At 47.6% G+C, this 18,038-nt stretch overlaps 1 protein-coding gene across 1 annotated transcript in view; it reads left to right on the forward strand.

The window, feature by feature from the left end:
• The window catches only part of PICK1 (protein interacting with PRKCA 1), a 168,843-nt gene that overhangs the window by 44,854 nt on the left and 105,951 nt on the right, over positions 1 to 18,038 (forward strand). Inside the window, exon 3 of the mRNA XM_069737099.1 lies at positions 11,302 to 11,413. Coding sequence (XP_069593200.1) covers positions 11,302 to 11,413 — 112 coding nt within the window. The remainder of the gene's footprint in view (positions 1 to 11,301; positions 11,414 to 18,038) is intronic.

Genomic DNA, 18,038 nt, shown 5'->3' on the forward strand with positions numbered 1-18,038 from the left:
TTGGTACAAGTTCCGTTTGTCAACTTAGTCCATTGGTTTTACCGTTTTGTTTGCCGGGTCTGTAGTGGATGGTGAAGTCCAGAGGTTGTAGGGCTAAACTCCACCGCAGCAATCTCGTCTCCGGAGACCCGATTAAGCCAGACTAGGGGATTATGGTCCGTTAGGAGGGAAAACTGTAATTCATACAAATATGGTTGCAACTTTTTGAGTGCCCATACTACCGCCAGACACTCCTTCTCGATGGCCGCATAGCTTACTTCACGGGGCAGTAGTTTCCAACTCAGGTAAGCTACCGGGTGTTCTTGGCCGTCCGGCCCGACTTGGCTCAGTACTGCCCCCAATCCAAACATAGAAGCGTCTGTGTGAACAAGGAAACGTTTAGTTGGATCGGGTGCGGCCAATACAGGGGTATTGGTGAGGGCGTCCTTTAGCTGGCGGAAGGCTTCCTCACACTCTGGGGTCCAGGTTACCTGGCGGGGTTGGTTCTTACTGGTTAGATCAGTGAGGGGCTTGGCTACGCTGCTGTGATTGGAAACAAATTTCCTGTAATACCCCGCTGTCCCTAGAAATGCCATGACCTGGGTTTTAGTGCGTGGGGTGGGCCATTTGGCTATGGCCTCAATCTTGGCTGGTTCTGGTCGCTGTTTCCCACTTCCCACCCAATGCCTTAAATACTGAACCTCTGCTTTGCCCACGTGACACTTGTTTGGGTTCAGGGTGATTCCGGCCTTGTGGATCCTGTCCAATACTGTCTATAGGTGATTTAGATGCTCTTCCCATGTCGCGCCGTAGATGGCGATGTCATCCAGGTAGGCACAAGCATAGTCCTGGAGACCATCCAGAAGCCGGTCAGCCAGCCTCTGGAAGGTCGCGGGAGCATTCTTCATCCCGAATGGCATAACTCGAAACTGGAATAAGCCGAACGGGGTGACAAATGCCGACTTGGGAATAGCATCGGGACTAAGGGGAATCTGCCAGTAGCCTTTGCGTAGATCGATGGTCGTCAAATACTTTGCCCCGCCAGCCGGTCTAACAGCTCATCCACACGCGGCATGGGATATGCATCCGTCACTGTTTTCTCATTGAGCTTACGACAGTCTGCACAAAACCGTGTAGTCTCATCCTTCTTGGGCACTAACACTACAGGGGATGCCCAGGGACTATCTGACACTTCAATGACCCCTAAACGCAACATCTCTTGTATCTCTTGTCACATCCCCTCTCGTACAGACTCAGGGTCGTGGAAGGGGTTTTGGCGCAGGGGGGTCTGATCCTGGGTCTCAACCTTGTGTTGTGCCAGGCGAGTGTACCCTGGTCTCCCCGAAAACATCCTCTGTCGCTGCCTCAACAACTCCTCCGCCTGCTGTCTCTCCCGGGGGCCTAGGTCTTCACCCAAGTGTACCTGGTCCCATGTTTTAGACTGAGTCCTTTCCCCTAAGACATCCGGCAAGGGAAGTCCAGCTAAATCCTCTGCTTCAGGTGCACAGATGGCCACTTCCTCTTCAGGGCGCTCCCGGTAGGGCTTCAGCATATTCACGTGGAACATGCAGATAACCCTGAGGTCGTCACAATCGGCGACATTATAGGTCGTGTCGGCTATTTTTCCCTTCCCCATGACAGCACCGGTACATGAGATGGTCCTGCCCCCAAGAACAGGAAACCTGCAGAGGAGATAAAAGATGGGGGCGGCACCTCTCTCCTCAGTTTTGGTTTCCTGTTCTTGCGGGGAACCTGCGGTGCTGCATGGGGAGGGGATCTCCCCTTACTGTCCGGTCACGTACCGAGGTCCGCGGTGGGAGCAGCGGCGGTGGCGTGTGCGCGTCGCCCCCATACCTGGAGCTGCGAGGGCATCTTTCCCTACTGCGGACTCCCCGGCGTCCGCTCCTGGCCGGAGGCTGGGCCGGGGAAGGAGACGAAAGAAGGCGGTGAGAGGCGTTCCCATCACGACGCTGGCGCCGAGTGAATGGGAGAACTTCCGGTTTTTGAACCGGAAGTGACGCCACACGCCGGAGAAGCGATGTGCTGACACTCCCCAGGGGGGAGGAAGTTCAGGGACTCGCACACCGCTTCCTGCCCACCAATATTTAAAATGCAAAGCGGCAAGCAGAAGCCGGTAACAGCCTCCTGCAAGATGGCAGATCCTGTGGATTCAGCGATCCCAGCAGAAAACCCACAGCCTGTCGTGGTACTGAGGGTCCGGTGGGTGAGTGCCTTTGTAAGGCAAACCATGTCAGTAACACTGTGTTTTCTGTATGTGTATGCAGGGAAAGAAAGTTACCTCTAAGCAAAAGAATAAAGTGTGTGCACTTTGTGATAAAAGCCTTCCCAAGACGTATGAGAAGCGAATGTGCCGCTCATGTATAGAGAAAACCGTATCTGAAGAGTCATCATCATATCTTCAGAATATAAAGGCTATCGTTAGACATGAGGTGCAAAGCACTGTAAAGGAGCAATTAAGACAACACGGGTTGCAGAGCTCCGTAAATCCGCCTTCTACGCCTGCCCAAACATCTGATATAGAATCCGAGGGTGAACCAGGAGAGCTTCCGCCCGAGGAGGACTCAGACCTGGACTCTTCGGATGAAGAGTGTGGTCGGCCATTTGTATTATCAGAAGATGTAGGGAAATTATTGAAGCTGGTTAGATCCACCTTGGGGGTGGAGGCACCAAAGGAAAAACAAACGGTCCAGGACTCCATGTTCAGTAATTTGGAAGGGAAGAAACGGAGAGTTTTTCCGTTCCATGATAATATATTAAAACTTATAAAGAAAGAATGGAAAAAAACGAACAAAAAGATTTCGGTTCCCCAGGCCCTTAAACGAAAATATCCCTTCGATGAGGAAATTTGTGAAAAGTGGGAAAAAGCACCTAAGCTGGACGCAGCTATTGCGAGTACCTCCAGGGGCATAGCGCTTCCTTTTGAAGATATGGGTGCCCTAAAAGACCCCCTAGATAAAAAAGCAGATGCATTTCTAAAATCAGCCTGGGAAGCTTCAACCTGGGCGTTCAAACCAGGGGTAGCGGCTACCTGTACTGCCCGTGCCATTGTTAGATGGCTAGACGAATTAAGCGACCAAATAAAGGACAAATGTCCAAGAGACAGACTTCTAGAGGTCATCCCTTCACTACAAAATGCAGCGGGGTTCCTGGCAGATGCAGCCATTGATTCAGTTCGGTTTTCTGCTCGGGCAAGTGCCCTCGCTAATTCAGGCAGGAGGGCGCTATGGTTAAAAAACTGGAATGCTGACTTCCAGTCAAAAGTGAAGCTGTGTGCAGTACCTTGTGAGGGGCAATATTTGTTCGGGAAGGCGTTAGATGAAATTCTAGAGAAAGCGGCGGACAAGAAAAAACATTTCCCTCCACCTCCCTTCTTTAGACGTCGTTGGTATGACAACCGTCGGTCCTTTCGGGGATCAGGTAAAGCAGGCCGGGGCCGCCCATCAGATAGAGCCACGCGGGGAAAAACCTGGGGAGATAGGAGAGAGAGAGAGGGTTCCTGTTCAGTAAACCTCCAAAACCAGACCCTAAACAATGACGCCATATTCCAGGTGGGAGGAAGGCTACGGTTTTTTGTCCATCAGTGGGTAAGCTTACAGCCATCTCAATGGATAATAAACCTATTATCCGACGGCCTATGATTAAACTTTGTCTCCCTGCCTCCTCACCGAATAAAAGTTACTCGTGTGGCCAAAAAGAACCAGATAGTGCTAGAAAAAGAAATTCATCTTCTCCTAGACAAAAAAGTCCTGGTAAGAATACCTCCACAAGAGGTAGGGAAGGGGTTTTACAGCACCCTATTCCTCACGCCAAAACCGGATGGGTCGTTAAGAACTATCTTCAACTTAAAAGAGCTAAACAAGTTCATCCGGGTAGAAAAATTCAAGATGGAGACTCTGAAAACGGCGGTAAAACTGCTGTATCCAGGATGCTACATGGCAGTCATAGACCTTACAGATGCCTACTACCATGTACCAATCAGCATCGAGCATCAACAATATTTAAGGTTGGTAGTGCAGCTGGGTCAGGTCTTCACCCATCTACAATACCAATGTCTCCCCTTTGGGGTATCAGTAGCTCCTCGTATCTTTACGAAGATAATTTCAAAAATAGCATCCTTCGTGAGTAGAGAAATTATTCTGCTAGTGCTCTATTTGGACGATTTCCTCCTTATAACGGACAGTCGAGAAGATTGTACGAAGGCAGTTATGAGGGTGCGAGAGTTGCTGACCACGCTGGGGTGGATAATAAACTTAAAAAAGTCAAGAATGATTCCGGTCCAGATACAGGAGTTTCTGGGGATTCAATTAAATTCAGTCAGACAAGACTGTGTTCTTCCAGACAGAAAGATCGAAACCATAAAACAGCGAATAAGACAGATACAATGGGCACAACTGCATTCAAGGGACCTACAGTGGCAGATTCTGTCAGAACAAACAAAAAAACCCTACAACTTAAATCGGAAAATCGTATTGCCACAACATGTGCTGGACTCTCTAAACTGGTGGCTAAATTCCGAAAATTTAAAAAAAGGGGTTCCATGGTTAATCAAAAACCCGGTGGTACTGACTACGGACACGAGCCCGTTAGGTTGGGGTGCACACCTATCAGGTCAGGTCCTTCAGGGTCTATGGGATTCTCAAATGCAATTAGCCTCCTCAAACCTGAAGGAACTAACAGCGGTAAGGCAAGCGGTTCTTCAAACGGAAGAGAAAATCAAGGGAAAACACCTGGTAGTATTATCCGACAACAGCACAGCGGTATCCTATATAAACCGACAGGGAGGAACAAGATAGAGTCCCCTAATGGAAGAAGCAAGAAGACTATTTTGTTGGGCCGAAAACCATCTTTTGTCCCTTACAAGTACACACTTAAAGGGGTCAGACAACCTGGTCGCAGACTTTCTTAGTCGTCACGTGCTGCACCAGGGCGAGTGGTCGCTAAATCAAAAATTTTTTGGAGAAATCTGTGCCATCTGGGGGCTTCCTCAAGTGGATCTTTTTTCCACAAAGCAGAACCGAAAGGTAGAAAGGTTCTACTCTCTGAACCCAAAAGAGAACCCGGAGGGGGTAGATGCGTTACTACACCAATGGGGGTTCCAACTAGCCTATGCGTTCCCCCCAATTCCATTAATCCCTACAGTCATGAAGAAGATCCGAGAAGAGAAAGCACGCATAATCTTGATTGCACCCTTCTGGCCAAAGAGAGCTTGGTTCACTTGGCTCAGACGTATGTCCATCTCGGACCCCTGGATCCTTCCAGATGTTCCAGACCTGCTACACCAGGGTCCAGTAACACATCCTCAAGTTCACAGTCTACACCTCACTGCTTGGAACTTGAGAGGGGACTGCTGCTAGCGAAGGGATTCTCGGACCAGTTAGTTACCACTCTGATGTCCAGCAGAAAGAAGATCACAGTGGATAAATATCAAAAAGTATGGGAAAATTTTTTAGAATTTTCAGGCCGAAGTATAACAAATACCGTTCAGAAAGTTCCGATATCAGAAATCCTAGAGTTTCTCCAAAAGGGTCTGGAGAGAGGATGATCTACCAGCACCCTAAAAGTGCAAGTCTCGGCGCTTGGCGCTCTATTTGACCAAAAATTGGCTGATCACCCCTGGGTGTATAGGTTAATTCGGGCCTCCTTTACAGCCAGACCATTCAAACCTCGTCCAAAGGTCGCTCTCTGGGATCTAAATTTAGTTTTAAATGCTTTAACCACTTCTCCCTTCGAGCCTCTTTCCTCCATATCAATAAAAGCGCTAACTTTAAAAACTGTTCTCCTGATTGCCCTTACCTCTGCCAGACACATTAGTGAGCTCCAGGCTATATCTATAGACCCTCCGTATACTACAATTTTGGAGGATAGGGTGATCATAAAATCTGATCCAGCCTTTTTACCAAAGGCCAACTCAAAATTCCACAGAGACCAGGAAATAGTGTTGCCCTCATTTTGTGCTAACCCGAAATCCCAGGGAGAAGAAACCTTTCATTGCTTGTACGTCAGACGTTGCCTACTTCAATATATAGAAGTAACAAATCCATGGCGACAGTCTTCAGCCCTTTTTATCTCCTTTCAGGGGACAAACAGGGGAAAAAAGGCCACAAAATCAACCATTGCACGGTGGCTCCGTATGGCTATATCACTTTCCTATTCCTCTTCGGGGCAGGTTCCTCCACCTGGTGTTACAGCCCACTCTACTAGAGCTATTTCCACATCTTGGGCAGAAAGGGCAAATGCGTTTATAGAGCAAATTTGTAATGCAGCAGTATGGTCTTCACCCTCTACTTTCTTCCGCCATTATAGATTAAATCTGGGGCTATCAAATCTCGCCTTCGGGAGAAAAGTGCTATCTGCCGTTATCCCACCCTAGAGGTTCTTTCTATTTCTTCCTCTCATGTACCGGTGCTGTCATGGGGAAGGGAAAAAATGATAATTACTGACGGGTAATTTGATTTTCCAGATCCATGACAGCACCGCTCTAATTCCCGCCCTATCTTGGTGATGGTTGTGTGACTCACAAAAAAAAATATATATATACATATATGCATACATACATACGTAAGATGGGGTAATAACCACGTAATATAGTAATAAATAAATAGTCTTCAGAGATTAATATAGGCCTAAGACTAACAAAGCGGTTACCTTACATTCTCTGTAAGCAAACTGAGGAGAGTGGTGCCGCCCCCATCTTTTATCTCCTCTGCAGGTTTCCTGTTCTTGGGGGCGGGACCATCTCTCATGCACCGGTGCTGTCATGGATCTGGAAAATCAAATTACCCATAAGTAATTATCATTTTTTCCCACTACCTGGTAGGGCCCCTGCCATGCAGCTTGGAACTTGTTCTGCCTAGTGGGCTCTAACACCAGGACCTTCTGTCCTATTTCCAAGGTGCGCTCCCTGGCCCTCCGATCGTACCATACGCGCTGGCGTCGCTGGGTCACCTGCATGTTCTCACGTACAGCCTGGGTCAGCTCCTGTAGGCGGTCCCGGAATTCCAGCACATAGGGTACATTAGGTACCCCTTCTATGAGGCCCTCCCCTTCCCAATGCTCTAGCACTAAGTCTAGGGGTCCCCTTACCTGTCTCCCGTATACCAGCTCGAACGGGGAGAACCCCGTGGATTCTTGGGGCACCTCCCGATAGGCAAACAGGAGGTGTGGCAAGAATTTCTCCCAGTCCCTGTAGGTCCTGGTAAAAGTCCCAATGAGTTGTTTTAACGTCCCCTTAAAGCGTTCACACAACCCATTGGTTTGCGGGCGCTTCTAATGGACTTTACGCCGCACAGCTTCCACAGATGGTTGGTCACCTCTGCTGTAAACTGGGTACCCTGGTCCGAGATAATCTCCCGGGGAAATCCAACCCGTGAGAAAACCTGGAGCAGGGCGGCCGCTACCGTCTCTGCCAGTATGTTGGGTAACGCAACCGCCTCTGGATACCGTGTGGCATAATCTACCACTGTCAATATATACCTTTTCCTGACGGACTGGGTTTGGCTAACGGCCCTATCAGATCGACCGCTACTCGGCTAACTGGTTCCTCCACAATGGGGAGGGGACGTAATTTGGCTTTGCCTCGATCTCCCTTCTTGCCAATGCGCTGGCAACTGTCACAGGTCTGGCAGTACTGACGAACATCATAGGTTACCCCCAGCTAAAAGAAGTTTTGTGTCAGACGATGCCTGGTGCGACTGAGTCCGAAGTGCCTGGCCAAGGGTATGTCATGAGAGATTCGCAGTAACTCCTGCCTATACTTCTTGGGAACTACCAGCTGTCATTTTATAGTGGGGTTTATCCCTGTGTGGTGCTGCTCTGTGATCCGGTAGAGGAGTCCCTGCTTCCATATAAACTGTTCCCCTTCCAGTACCCCTCTCCCCTCCTGTGCCTTCCCACGATATCCCTCCAATGAAGGATCCTCAAGTAACTCCCTCTTAAATTCATCTGGGGTGGCCCAAGAAATGTGTCTGGCTATGGGAATACGTGTAGGGCTGGGCCTCCTCTGAGTGTGATTCCGCCTCCGCAGCTCGAGCTTGTCTCCGGGTGGCCACAGAGTATGTCTCAGCCAGAGGGGCAACCGAGAAGGCAGACAACATGGGCCCCAAGTCATTTCCCAGCAAGACGTCTGCAGGCAAATCCTCCATCAAGCCAACCTCAACAAGGCCATCCCCGACTCCCCAGTTCATGTGAATCCTGGCAGTGGGCAGTCGATGTATAGCTCCCCCTGCTACACGGACTGCCACTGTCCGGTCCGTCTTCTCTTGGTCCCGGACGAGATGAGGCTTCACAAGGGTCAAAGTTGCCCTGGAATCTCTTAGTCCCTGCATACGTTTCCCATTAACCTACACGACCTGTCGATGCTGTTGTCGATTATCTGCCAGGGCTGCCTGCACGGGGTCTACTTCATGCAGCACTTCCTCCATCTCTTCCACCCCTTAGTTAGTCGTAACCCCCAATGTCAGCTTCGCCTTGGTAGCAGTGTGCAGCAGCCTGGCTGAAGGTAGCTGTTCCCGCCTTTGGCCACTGGGTATGCTGAGTCCGGTTGGGACATTGTCTTTGCAGGTGGCCCAGCTGACGGCAGGTGTGGCATCGCGCCCCAGGGGGACTGTGGTAGGCCGGGTTTCTAGCTGGTCCCTCTACAATCTTCGGTGGTTTGGGGCCCTCCAGGTCCATGGGCGGACCCCTAGTGACCATCTTTGATCCGGACAACTGAGGCCTCCTGGCATCATGATGTTCATCGGCCAGACGAGCGGCTTCCTCAAGAGTCATTGGCCGCCTGTCCCAGAGCCATTCCTGTGTCTCGGGGGTTAGTCCATTAAAGAATCATTCTAACAAGAAGAGCTGGAGGACGTCCTCCTTAGTGGGTTGCTTGGCTCCCTTGTACCCACTGTAGCAGTGACCGTGATTTACAGGCCCATTCAGCGTAGGTATCGGTTAGGCGTTTTATAAGTCCGCTGAACTTTTGAAGGTATGCCTCTGTTGTCAGCGCATACCGGGCCAAGATCACTTCTTTGATCCGCTCATAGTCCATACAGTCCTCATTAGGTATCGTGCGATAGGCGTCCGCTGCCCGGCCTGTCAGCTTGCTGGCCAGAATCTGAACCCGTTCCTCTGGCTTCACTTGATGAAGGGCGCACTGACGCTCAAAGTCCTGCAGAAAGCCATCAATGTCTTCCTCTGCCTCCCCCAACTGTCGGAAGGCATTATACTGGATCTTTTTGTGGCTTACTGTTGTAGGTACCTGGTTGAAGGCCAGAGCTCCCCCTGCTCGCTGACTCTCCGCTCTGCCATATCCATCTTGGCCAGTTCTACTTTTTGCCGCTCTGCCATCTTGGCTAGCTCTATCCTGGTCCGCTCGGCCATCTCTTCCTTCAGATCAGTACGCACATCAGCCATCACCTCTCGTATGATCTCTACTTCAGGGTTTGGGCCATAGAACGCCAGTATGTTCTTTACCTCCCTCTGGAATTCAGTCTCCTCCACGTTCACATTGGGGGTCGCTGCTGTCGTGTTCCATGATGGCTGCTATCAAATCCGCTTTTGTTTTGTTGCTGGGGATCAACCCTCGGGCTTCCACCAGATGTTTTAATGTAGTCCTCTTTAACTTCTGGTAGTTGTTTTCTATTCATTCCTTTCCTCCTGTAGAAGGGGTATCATATCCCGCTATCTGCCACCAGTGTAACGGGATCTACCAAGATGGGGTACCTCTTTCAGTGCCACCCCGTGTTTTCGGAGGTCCACTCTGTTTTGGCTGGAGTCTGAATGAAGGGCGCTGGCTGGAATTGCTTGGTTACATGGGTGCATATAAAAGATCACTGCTTCTCCACATATTTCCAGTCTGACAAAACTTTACTCACAGGACACAGAATATATCACACAGATACAGAGGGCAGGCCAATAGAAAAGCGGCAGGCCAGACATACATTACAATAGCCGCATGTGGCCGGAGCCTGCCGATATTTACTGTGGGAATTACAAAGGTGGGGGGAGGACAAAAGGGGAATATCGTGTCCCCTCTGCCCAGGGCGCAGCCTGTGGGCTGATGCATTAGGGACATGCATCTCACATGGAACCTATTATACATACATATAACTGCACAACATATTCTGGGTGCTGAGTGATTCCGTAACAAGATGTAAACATGGTTCCATGTCAGTCCGATTACAACAATATCACATATGCATCGTCATTGTTTAATAGTAATAATAATGATAATAATAATAATAATAATATCCACCTGGACCCGTCGAAGCACTCACTGTGCGAAACGGCCGTCATCCTCTCTCCACTCCCGCACCCTCCTGTATACCTGATGTCCTAATGGATGTATGAACATGCTACAATTTTATTCCAATAAAGAGCACGAATATACAGCAAAAGAAGGGTGAGTGCCGCATATTTTCTTTTTCTCTGTTTTTACGAAAGTTCACTAACATCATGAACTTTTAAAAAAAACAGTGTGTTTCTGCTCTGAATAAGCCTTCCTCACCCTATTACCAGCCTCTACATTGAAAAAGGAGAATAAAAAAATAAGGATAGATATCTGGTTTGCTGAATCTGTTAACGTTTAGTATATCAAAATATAGAAAGAATTGACATCACTACGAAAAGAAAAAAATACTGTAGAATTGCAGGGTTTTTTGTTAGTTGTTTTTTTAAGGGGGTTGAAACTCCACCCTAAAATAAAAAGGCAACAAAAAAGATCAAAACATTGCATGTACCCCAAAATGATGTTAATGAAAATGTCAGTTCACCACTCAAAAAAAAACGGTAAAAACTTACAGGCCTCAGAAAATGATACCACTTCTTTTATTTTTTTTGTCAACTTAAAAATAAATAGCAAATTTGGTATCTCTATTTTTGCTTATCTGAAAAATCATGCTGTGAGGTCACAGTTACCCCAAACACTGTAAAACAAAAAAAACTTTATCAAAATTTCACTGCACTTTTTCACATTTTTTAATGCATTACATGGTAAAAAAATGAATGGTGTGTTTCAAAACTACAAGCCATCCTGCAAAAAGCAAGTCTTCGTACAGCTGTGTGGATGGAAATATAAAAAAGATATGGCTCTTGGAAGCAGGGGAGGAAAACATAAAAGCAATTAATCAAGAATTGTCCATCAAGAAGTGGTAATGTAATTTTTAATCATAGTATGTGGCCATCATCTTGCAAGCACCTATCCGAACGTGTAGAGGACTATACTGTGTGTAAAATGTAGAACGGTAAAATGATCCCCCTGTCTGTTTTGTGCGAGTACAGTATATAATGTATCCACCTCATCACTCCCCATTTTTATTTCAGTGGGATACCCACAGTCCCAGGCACAGTATCGCTTAAGAAAGACTCCCAAAATGTAATTGGGATAAGTATAGGAGGAGGAGCGCAGCATTGCCCCTGTCTTTACATTGTACAGGTGAGACCCGTGTGTTATGCATTGTTCTTTTTTTGCTACAAAAATTATTGCTAATTTTATCGATCACCCATGACAGCACCATGAGAGAGGATCTGCCCTTCAAGAAACCTACAGGCATAAAAGGGCGGCACCTCTCCCGTGCATCAGTTGGTTTCCTATTCTTGACGGGTGAACCTCTTGCAGACATACCAGAAGATGGTTAACCGTTTTCCCAGGCATGGCCGGTTGGTTCAGGCAGCGGTATTTTCCCTGCCTCGGTCGGTGCTGGGTCTCTGGAAGCACCACAGTTGAACCTGGGGGACTTTCACGTTTGTGTGGGGGTGCAGGTGAGCAGTATCCAAAGTAGGGATAGCTTGCTCTGGCTTGGTTTTTCGGGTGCTGGCACGCGCCCCTGGAAAGAAGACAGCGACATTTGCAATGTTCCGGAATGCCGCTGGCATGTTTGAGGAAACTTGGGGTGGGAGGTACCAAAGCGTCCAGGTGACGTAACTGCCCAGATGTCACGACCGGGGCACGCCTGGATGATGTGATCGGGTTGCTTCTGGATGACGCACAGGCCATGTGATCAACCTGCTCACCCAGAACATCCGGGGGTACTGGAAGCTGAAGGGGTGGTCAGTAGTTCTGCTCCAGCATTTAAGAAACCCCCGGAGCATGGATCAGCTCTTCCTTGCCCGTTGTTCCCTCCAGGAGAATGGATGCACTTGAGCAGCAGCAACAACTTGTTGGGAAGCCCCATCGTCAAGTGGAGCTGCGGCATCCCTGTATCAGAAAAGGCGATGGCCGTGTGGGTGAGAGACGGAGTTCTGCAGGCAGTGGCAGATCCAGTCAGATGAGCTCCAGCAGAGTGAATGAGTCTTCAACCTCTCGAGATGGTTTTTTGGCTGAGAAGTGGCTCTTCATAATTTAATACCATTTGAATGCCTCACACTGGTATGTGATCTTTGTGAAAGTTCAGTCATTGATGTAGCCTGTCCCTTTTTGTCATTTTTATTGCCAGGGAAAGAAGTGTACAGCAAAGCCTAGGCATAAGGAGTGTACACTTTGCAGAAATCTTTTGCCTGACTCCTACCTGAAAATACTGTGTCAGTCTTGTATAGACCAACTTAAGATCATCAGGGTGGAAGCTAGAAGTCCCTAAAATCCCTTTCCCAGGAAGAGGCCCATAAGGGGAAGAAGGATAAAGGGGCTAGGTCCTCCGGGGTCAGATGTGTCTAGTGTTTCAGATTAGGATGATCACACCTCTGAATCCCCCTGGTCAGCCTCCTTCTCTTCAGATAATAACACAGGTCATTTCTGTTTCCCTATAGAACAGATTAACTTGTAAAGGCAGTTAGGACCACTATGGGGATAGTCCAGTCTAAGTCCAAAAGATCGGTTCAGAAAATTGTTTAGACCAAAATAGGTGTTCATTCCCTTAAGTAGCGGGCACATTTCAGAGCCCTGCAGCTCCAGGAAGCCGTCTGCTGCAGCTAACAGCATGTTTGCTATTGAAAAGAAATGAATAATCACTGCTCTCCACTCCCATGGGCGTGGAAAGCAGTGAATATTCATTTCTTTTGAGCTGCAGGCACAGGTGCTTGCTGTAGCAGCCGGCTCCTGCCTCCTGTCACCCGCTGATCCACCGCTGCCTCTCTCCCTCTGTCTTATAGTCCGAAAAATTTTGTAAGTAGGACCCTCACTCGAGTATAAGCTGAAAGGGGCTTTTTCAGCATAAAAAATGTGCGGAAAAATTTGGCTTATAATCAAGTATACACTGTGTTCCAAATTATTATGCAAATTGGATTTAAGTGTCATAAAGATTTAATTGTTTTGTTTTTCAAATAATCTCATGGATGGTATTGTGTCTCAGGGCTCAATGGATCACTAAAATCAATCTTAAACACGTGATAATTAGTTTTCCAGGTGATTCTAATTAAAGGAAAACTACTTAAAAATTATGTTCAACATTATTAAGCAGGCCGCAGGTTTCAAGTAATATGGGAACTAAAAAGGATCTCTCTGCTGCTGACAAGCATTAAATAGTGCAATGCCTTGGACAAGGTATGAAAAGATTAGCTATTCCATGAAAACTTAAAGAGTAGTCATCATACTGTGAAGAGATTTGTGACTGAAACAGAGCACAGACAGAGTTCATGCAGATAAAGGCATAATGAGGAAGGTTTCTGCCAGACAAATTCATGGGATTAAGAGAGCAGCTGCCAAAATACCATTACAAAGCAGCAAACAGTTATTTGAAGCTGCTGGTGCCTCTGGAGTCCCTCGAACCTCAAGATGTAGGATCCTTCAAAGGCTTTCTGTGGTGCATAAACCTAATATTCAGCCACCCGTAAACAGTGTTCAGAAGCAGAAATGTTCAAAGTGGGCCCAGACATACATGAACACTAATTTCCAAATAGTCTTGTTTACTGATGAGTGTCAAGCAACCCTGGATGGTCCAGATGGATGGAGTAGTGGATGGTTGGTGGATTGCCACTGTAACGGGGTCTACTGTGCTGTAGTACCTCTTTCAGCACCCCCCGTGTTTCAGAAGGTCCACTCTGCTTTTGCTGTATTCTGAATGAAGGACGCTGGCTGGAATTCCTTGATTACGTGAGAGCGTATAAAAGCTGACTGCTACTCCACGTATTTCCAGTCTAAAAGAACACACTTTATTCACAGCACACAGAATATATAACACAGATACACAGGGCAGGCCAATAGAAAAAGCAGGCCAGACATACATTACAATAGCCGCAGGGGGCCGGAGCCTGCTGATATTTACTGTGGGAATTACAAAGCTGTTGGAGGACAGAAGGGGGATATCGTGTCCTCTCTGCCCAGGGGCGCAGCCTGTGGACTGATGCATTTCACATGGAACCTATTATACATAATATATACTGCATAACATATTCTTGGTGCTGGGGGTTCTGTAACAGCCACCATGTCCCAACAAGGCGGCGACGTCAGCAATTAGGTGGAGGAGTCACATTTTGGGCCACAATCATGGGGAAACAGCTGGTAGGACGCTTTAAGGTCCCTGAAGATGTGAAAATGACCTCTGTAAAGTAAATAGCGTTTCTGACTGACAACTTTCGTCCATAGTCTAAAAAGCAGAAACGTGCCTTCAGGAGCAAAATCATCTTCATGCATGACAATGCACCATCTTATGCTGCAAAGAATACCTCTGAGTCATTGGCTGCTATGGGCATAAAAGGAGATAAATTCATGGCGTGGACACCATCTTTCCCTGACCTCAACCGTACAGAGAACCTTTGGGGTATCATCAAGCAAAAGATCTATGAGGATGGGAGGCAGTGGCTCATCAAAACAGTGGCTCTGGGAAGCTATTCTGACTTTATGCAAAGAAATACAAGCAGAAACAGAAACTCTCCAAAAACTCACAAGTTCAATGAATGCAAGAATTGTGAAGGTGATATCAAAGAAGGGGTCCTATGTTAACATGTAACTTGGCCTGTTAGGAGGTTTTGGAGTTAAATAGCTGTTTTGTTCAGTGAATGTGACCTCCTAATGCTGCAAATTCCACAAATGAGCATTTTCAGTTCTTTAAAGCATATCAAATGTATAGAAATTATACTGTGCCTAATAATTTGGAACAGTGCATTTTGAGTTTTTATTTATTTTGGAGATTATACTGTTATCTTTGGGAGGTTTCTTCAATAAAATTCGATGTATAATCTAACGGGTGATGACTTTTATTAGACTGACTGTCATTTGCACCGACCATTTAGGAAAATCAGAGAAAAATATAATTTGCATAATAATTTGGAACACAGTGTATGTGGGAAGTAAATTCTTAGCCTGATAGAATCTGGGCTAAAAATGGAGTTCCAGTCCCACTAAGAAGGTTCATGGTAACTCCCTCTCTGTCTTAAACAGCAGAACAACATGCTTAAAGGTACCGTCACATTTAGCGACGCTGCAGCGATATAGACAACGATGCCGATCGTTGCAGCGTCGCTGTTTAGGTCGTTGTGTGGTCGCTGGAGAGCTGTCACACAGACAGCTCTTCAGTGACCAACGATGCTGAAGTCCCTGGGTAACCAGGGTAAACATCGGGTTACTAAGCGCAAGGCCGCGCTTAGTAACCCGATGTTTACCCTGGTTACCATTGTAAAAGTTTAAAAAAAAAAAAAACACTACATACTTACATTCCGGTGTCTGTCACGTCCCCCGGCGTCAGCTTACCTGCACTGTGTCAGCGCCGGCCGTAAAGCAGAGCGGTGACGTCACCGCTGTGCTCTGCTTTACTGCCGGCCGGCGCTGACACAGTGCAGGGAAGCTGACGCCGGGGGACGTGACAGACACCGGAATGTTAGTATGTACTGTTTTTTTTTTTTTTTAACTTTTACAATGGTAACCAGGGTAAACATCGGGTTACTAAGCACGGCCCTGCGCTTAGTAACCCGATATTTACCCTGGTTACCAGTGAACACATCGCTGGATTGGCGTCACACACGCCGATCCAGCGATGACAGCGGGTGATCAGTGACCAAAAAAAAGGTCCTGATCATTCCCACTGGATCTCCCAGCAGGGGCCTGATCGTTGGTCGCTGTCACGCATAACAATTTCGTTAACGATATCGTTGCTACGTCACAAAAAGCAACGATATCGTTAACGAAATCGTTATGTGTGAAGGTACCTTTAGAGTCTCAGAGCTGGTGCAGTATGCAGTCCTATTGAAGGTTCCCTTGTTAGAAGGAGGAAAGGAGTTTTACTCTCCTCTCTTTGTAATTAAGAAGAAAGGGGAAAAGAAAACCGACCAAGGTAGTCCCCGAACACAAAGTAATGGTAACAACAAATGTTTATTTGAAACAGGTGATAACATGGGTAGCAAAACAATGCTGAAAGTTATCCGCCAAAAATACACGTGAACAAAAAGGATAAAAACTCAGGATGCTACACACGGTAAATTAACCTTATAGAAGGAGGACCAATATAAGTAATTAACATGTAGTATATTTTATCATAGAATTGCATAGCCAAAGGAAAAATATTGTTGTTTTGTCTATGATAAGAGATAAAGTGCAAATGCCATAAGTCATTGCTTTGTTTTAGTAAAAAAGACATTTCCAGTTTAGAGCACTCCCTTTTGGCCTTGCTGTTGCCCCTCGTGTCTTTACCAAAGTGGTGGCAGAGTTCATGACCCGTCTCCAGGAAAAGAATGTATTAATTGTCCTGTATTTGATGATTTTCTAGTAGTAGGCAGTTCGGCCCATCATTGCACTACCCAGTGTCATACCGGCTCTCCCTGGCACTGCGGCCGCTGCTCCTGCCGGCTCCTCTCGTGGCATCTCCGCTTGCCGTTCTCAGCATTGCGCCGGTTCCCCGGTTCCTCCTCCTGCTGCTCGGGGGTTCCGGCGTGGTGTCCGCGCTTCCTCCTTCTCCCGTCCTGTGCCTGCTCCTCACATGCGCCTTAGGACGCGGGCGCGCGCTCCTTCTTCCTCTTAACCCCTTCCGTGCTTCTGGTCCTCCTATCAGGTACTTTCTCTGGCTATATCAGGCGTCTCCTCCTTAATGGAGGCGCCTGATTATTGTGTGCAGTTAGTACACTGTTTCTGGTCCCGTTTGGTTCGGTTTCCTTCCGTTCCTGCCTGGTCTGCTCTTGCAGGCTTTTTCTCTTATTTACCCCCTGTCTTTCTCCATTGTTTTTGTCCTGCCTCCTGTTATCCGTTCCTTGTTTTTTCCCGCTTCCATTTTCCCACTGTTCAGTTTGTCTTCTCCCATCCTCCCTCTCCTGTCTCCCTTTAGAGCCGTCCCTCTTGGCACCAGCTGTTACGGTACTTTTCCCCCTCGGGCTTGCTCCCAACTATCCCTGTATAGGGGTTTTCATCCCAGGGTTCGCTCGCCCCCGGGTGCGTCAGTACCGTGACCCAGAGGGTCCACTCTCTTATCGTCTTGCTCTGACGTCACACCCAGCTAGAAGGAGTAATGTCTACTTTAGAATGCTTAGGCTGGCTATTGAACATTAAAAAAATCAAGGTTAGAGCCCCTAAAAGTACAGGAATTTCTGGGGCTTCTGCTGGACTCAGAGGTGCAGGAGTGTTGTCACCCGGGCGATAAAATAGAAAACATCCAACTCCATGTGTTAAGGGCTCTGAAGTTCCCCACGCAGCGTCGCTGTTTAGGTCGTTGTTTGGTCGCTGGAGAGCTGTCACACATACAACTCTCCAGCGACCAACGATGCCGAAGTCCCCGGGTAACCAGGGTAAACATCGGGTTACTAAGCGCAGGGCTGCGCTTAGTAACCCAATGTTTACCCTGGTTACCATTGTAAAAGTTAAAAAAAGCAAACAGTACATACTTACATTCCGGTGTCTGTCACGTCCCCCGGCGTCAGCTTTCTTGCACTGTGTCAGCACCGGCCGGCCGTAAAGCAGAGCACAGCGGTGACATTACGGTGGGAAGCTGACGCCGGGGGACGTGACAGACACCGGAATGTGAGTATGTACTGTTTGTTTTTTTTTACTTTTACAATGGTAACCAGGGTAAACATCTGGTTACTAAGCGCGGCCCTGCGCTTAGTAACCCGATATTTACCCTGGTTACCAGTGAACACATCGCTGGATCGGTGTCACACACGCCGATCCAGAGATGACAGCGGGTGATCAGCGACCAAAAAAA

The sequence above is a fragment of the Ranitomeya imitator genome, chromosome 8 (assembly GCF_032444005.1).
Source record: "Ranitomeya imitator isolate aRanImi1 chromosome 8, aRanImi1.pri, whole genome shotgun sequence".
In the NCBI taxonomy this organism is placed as follows: Eukaryota; Metazoa; Chordata; class Amphibia; order Anura; family Dendrobatidae; genus Ranitomeya; species Ranitomeya imitator.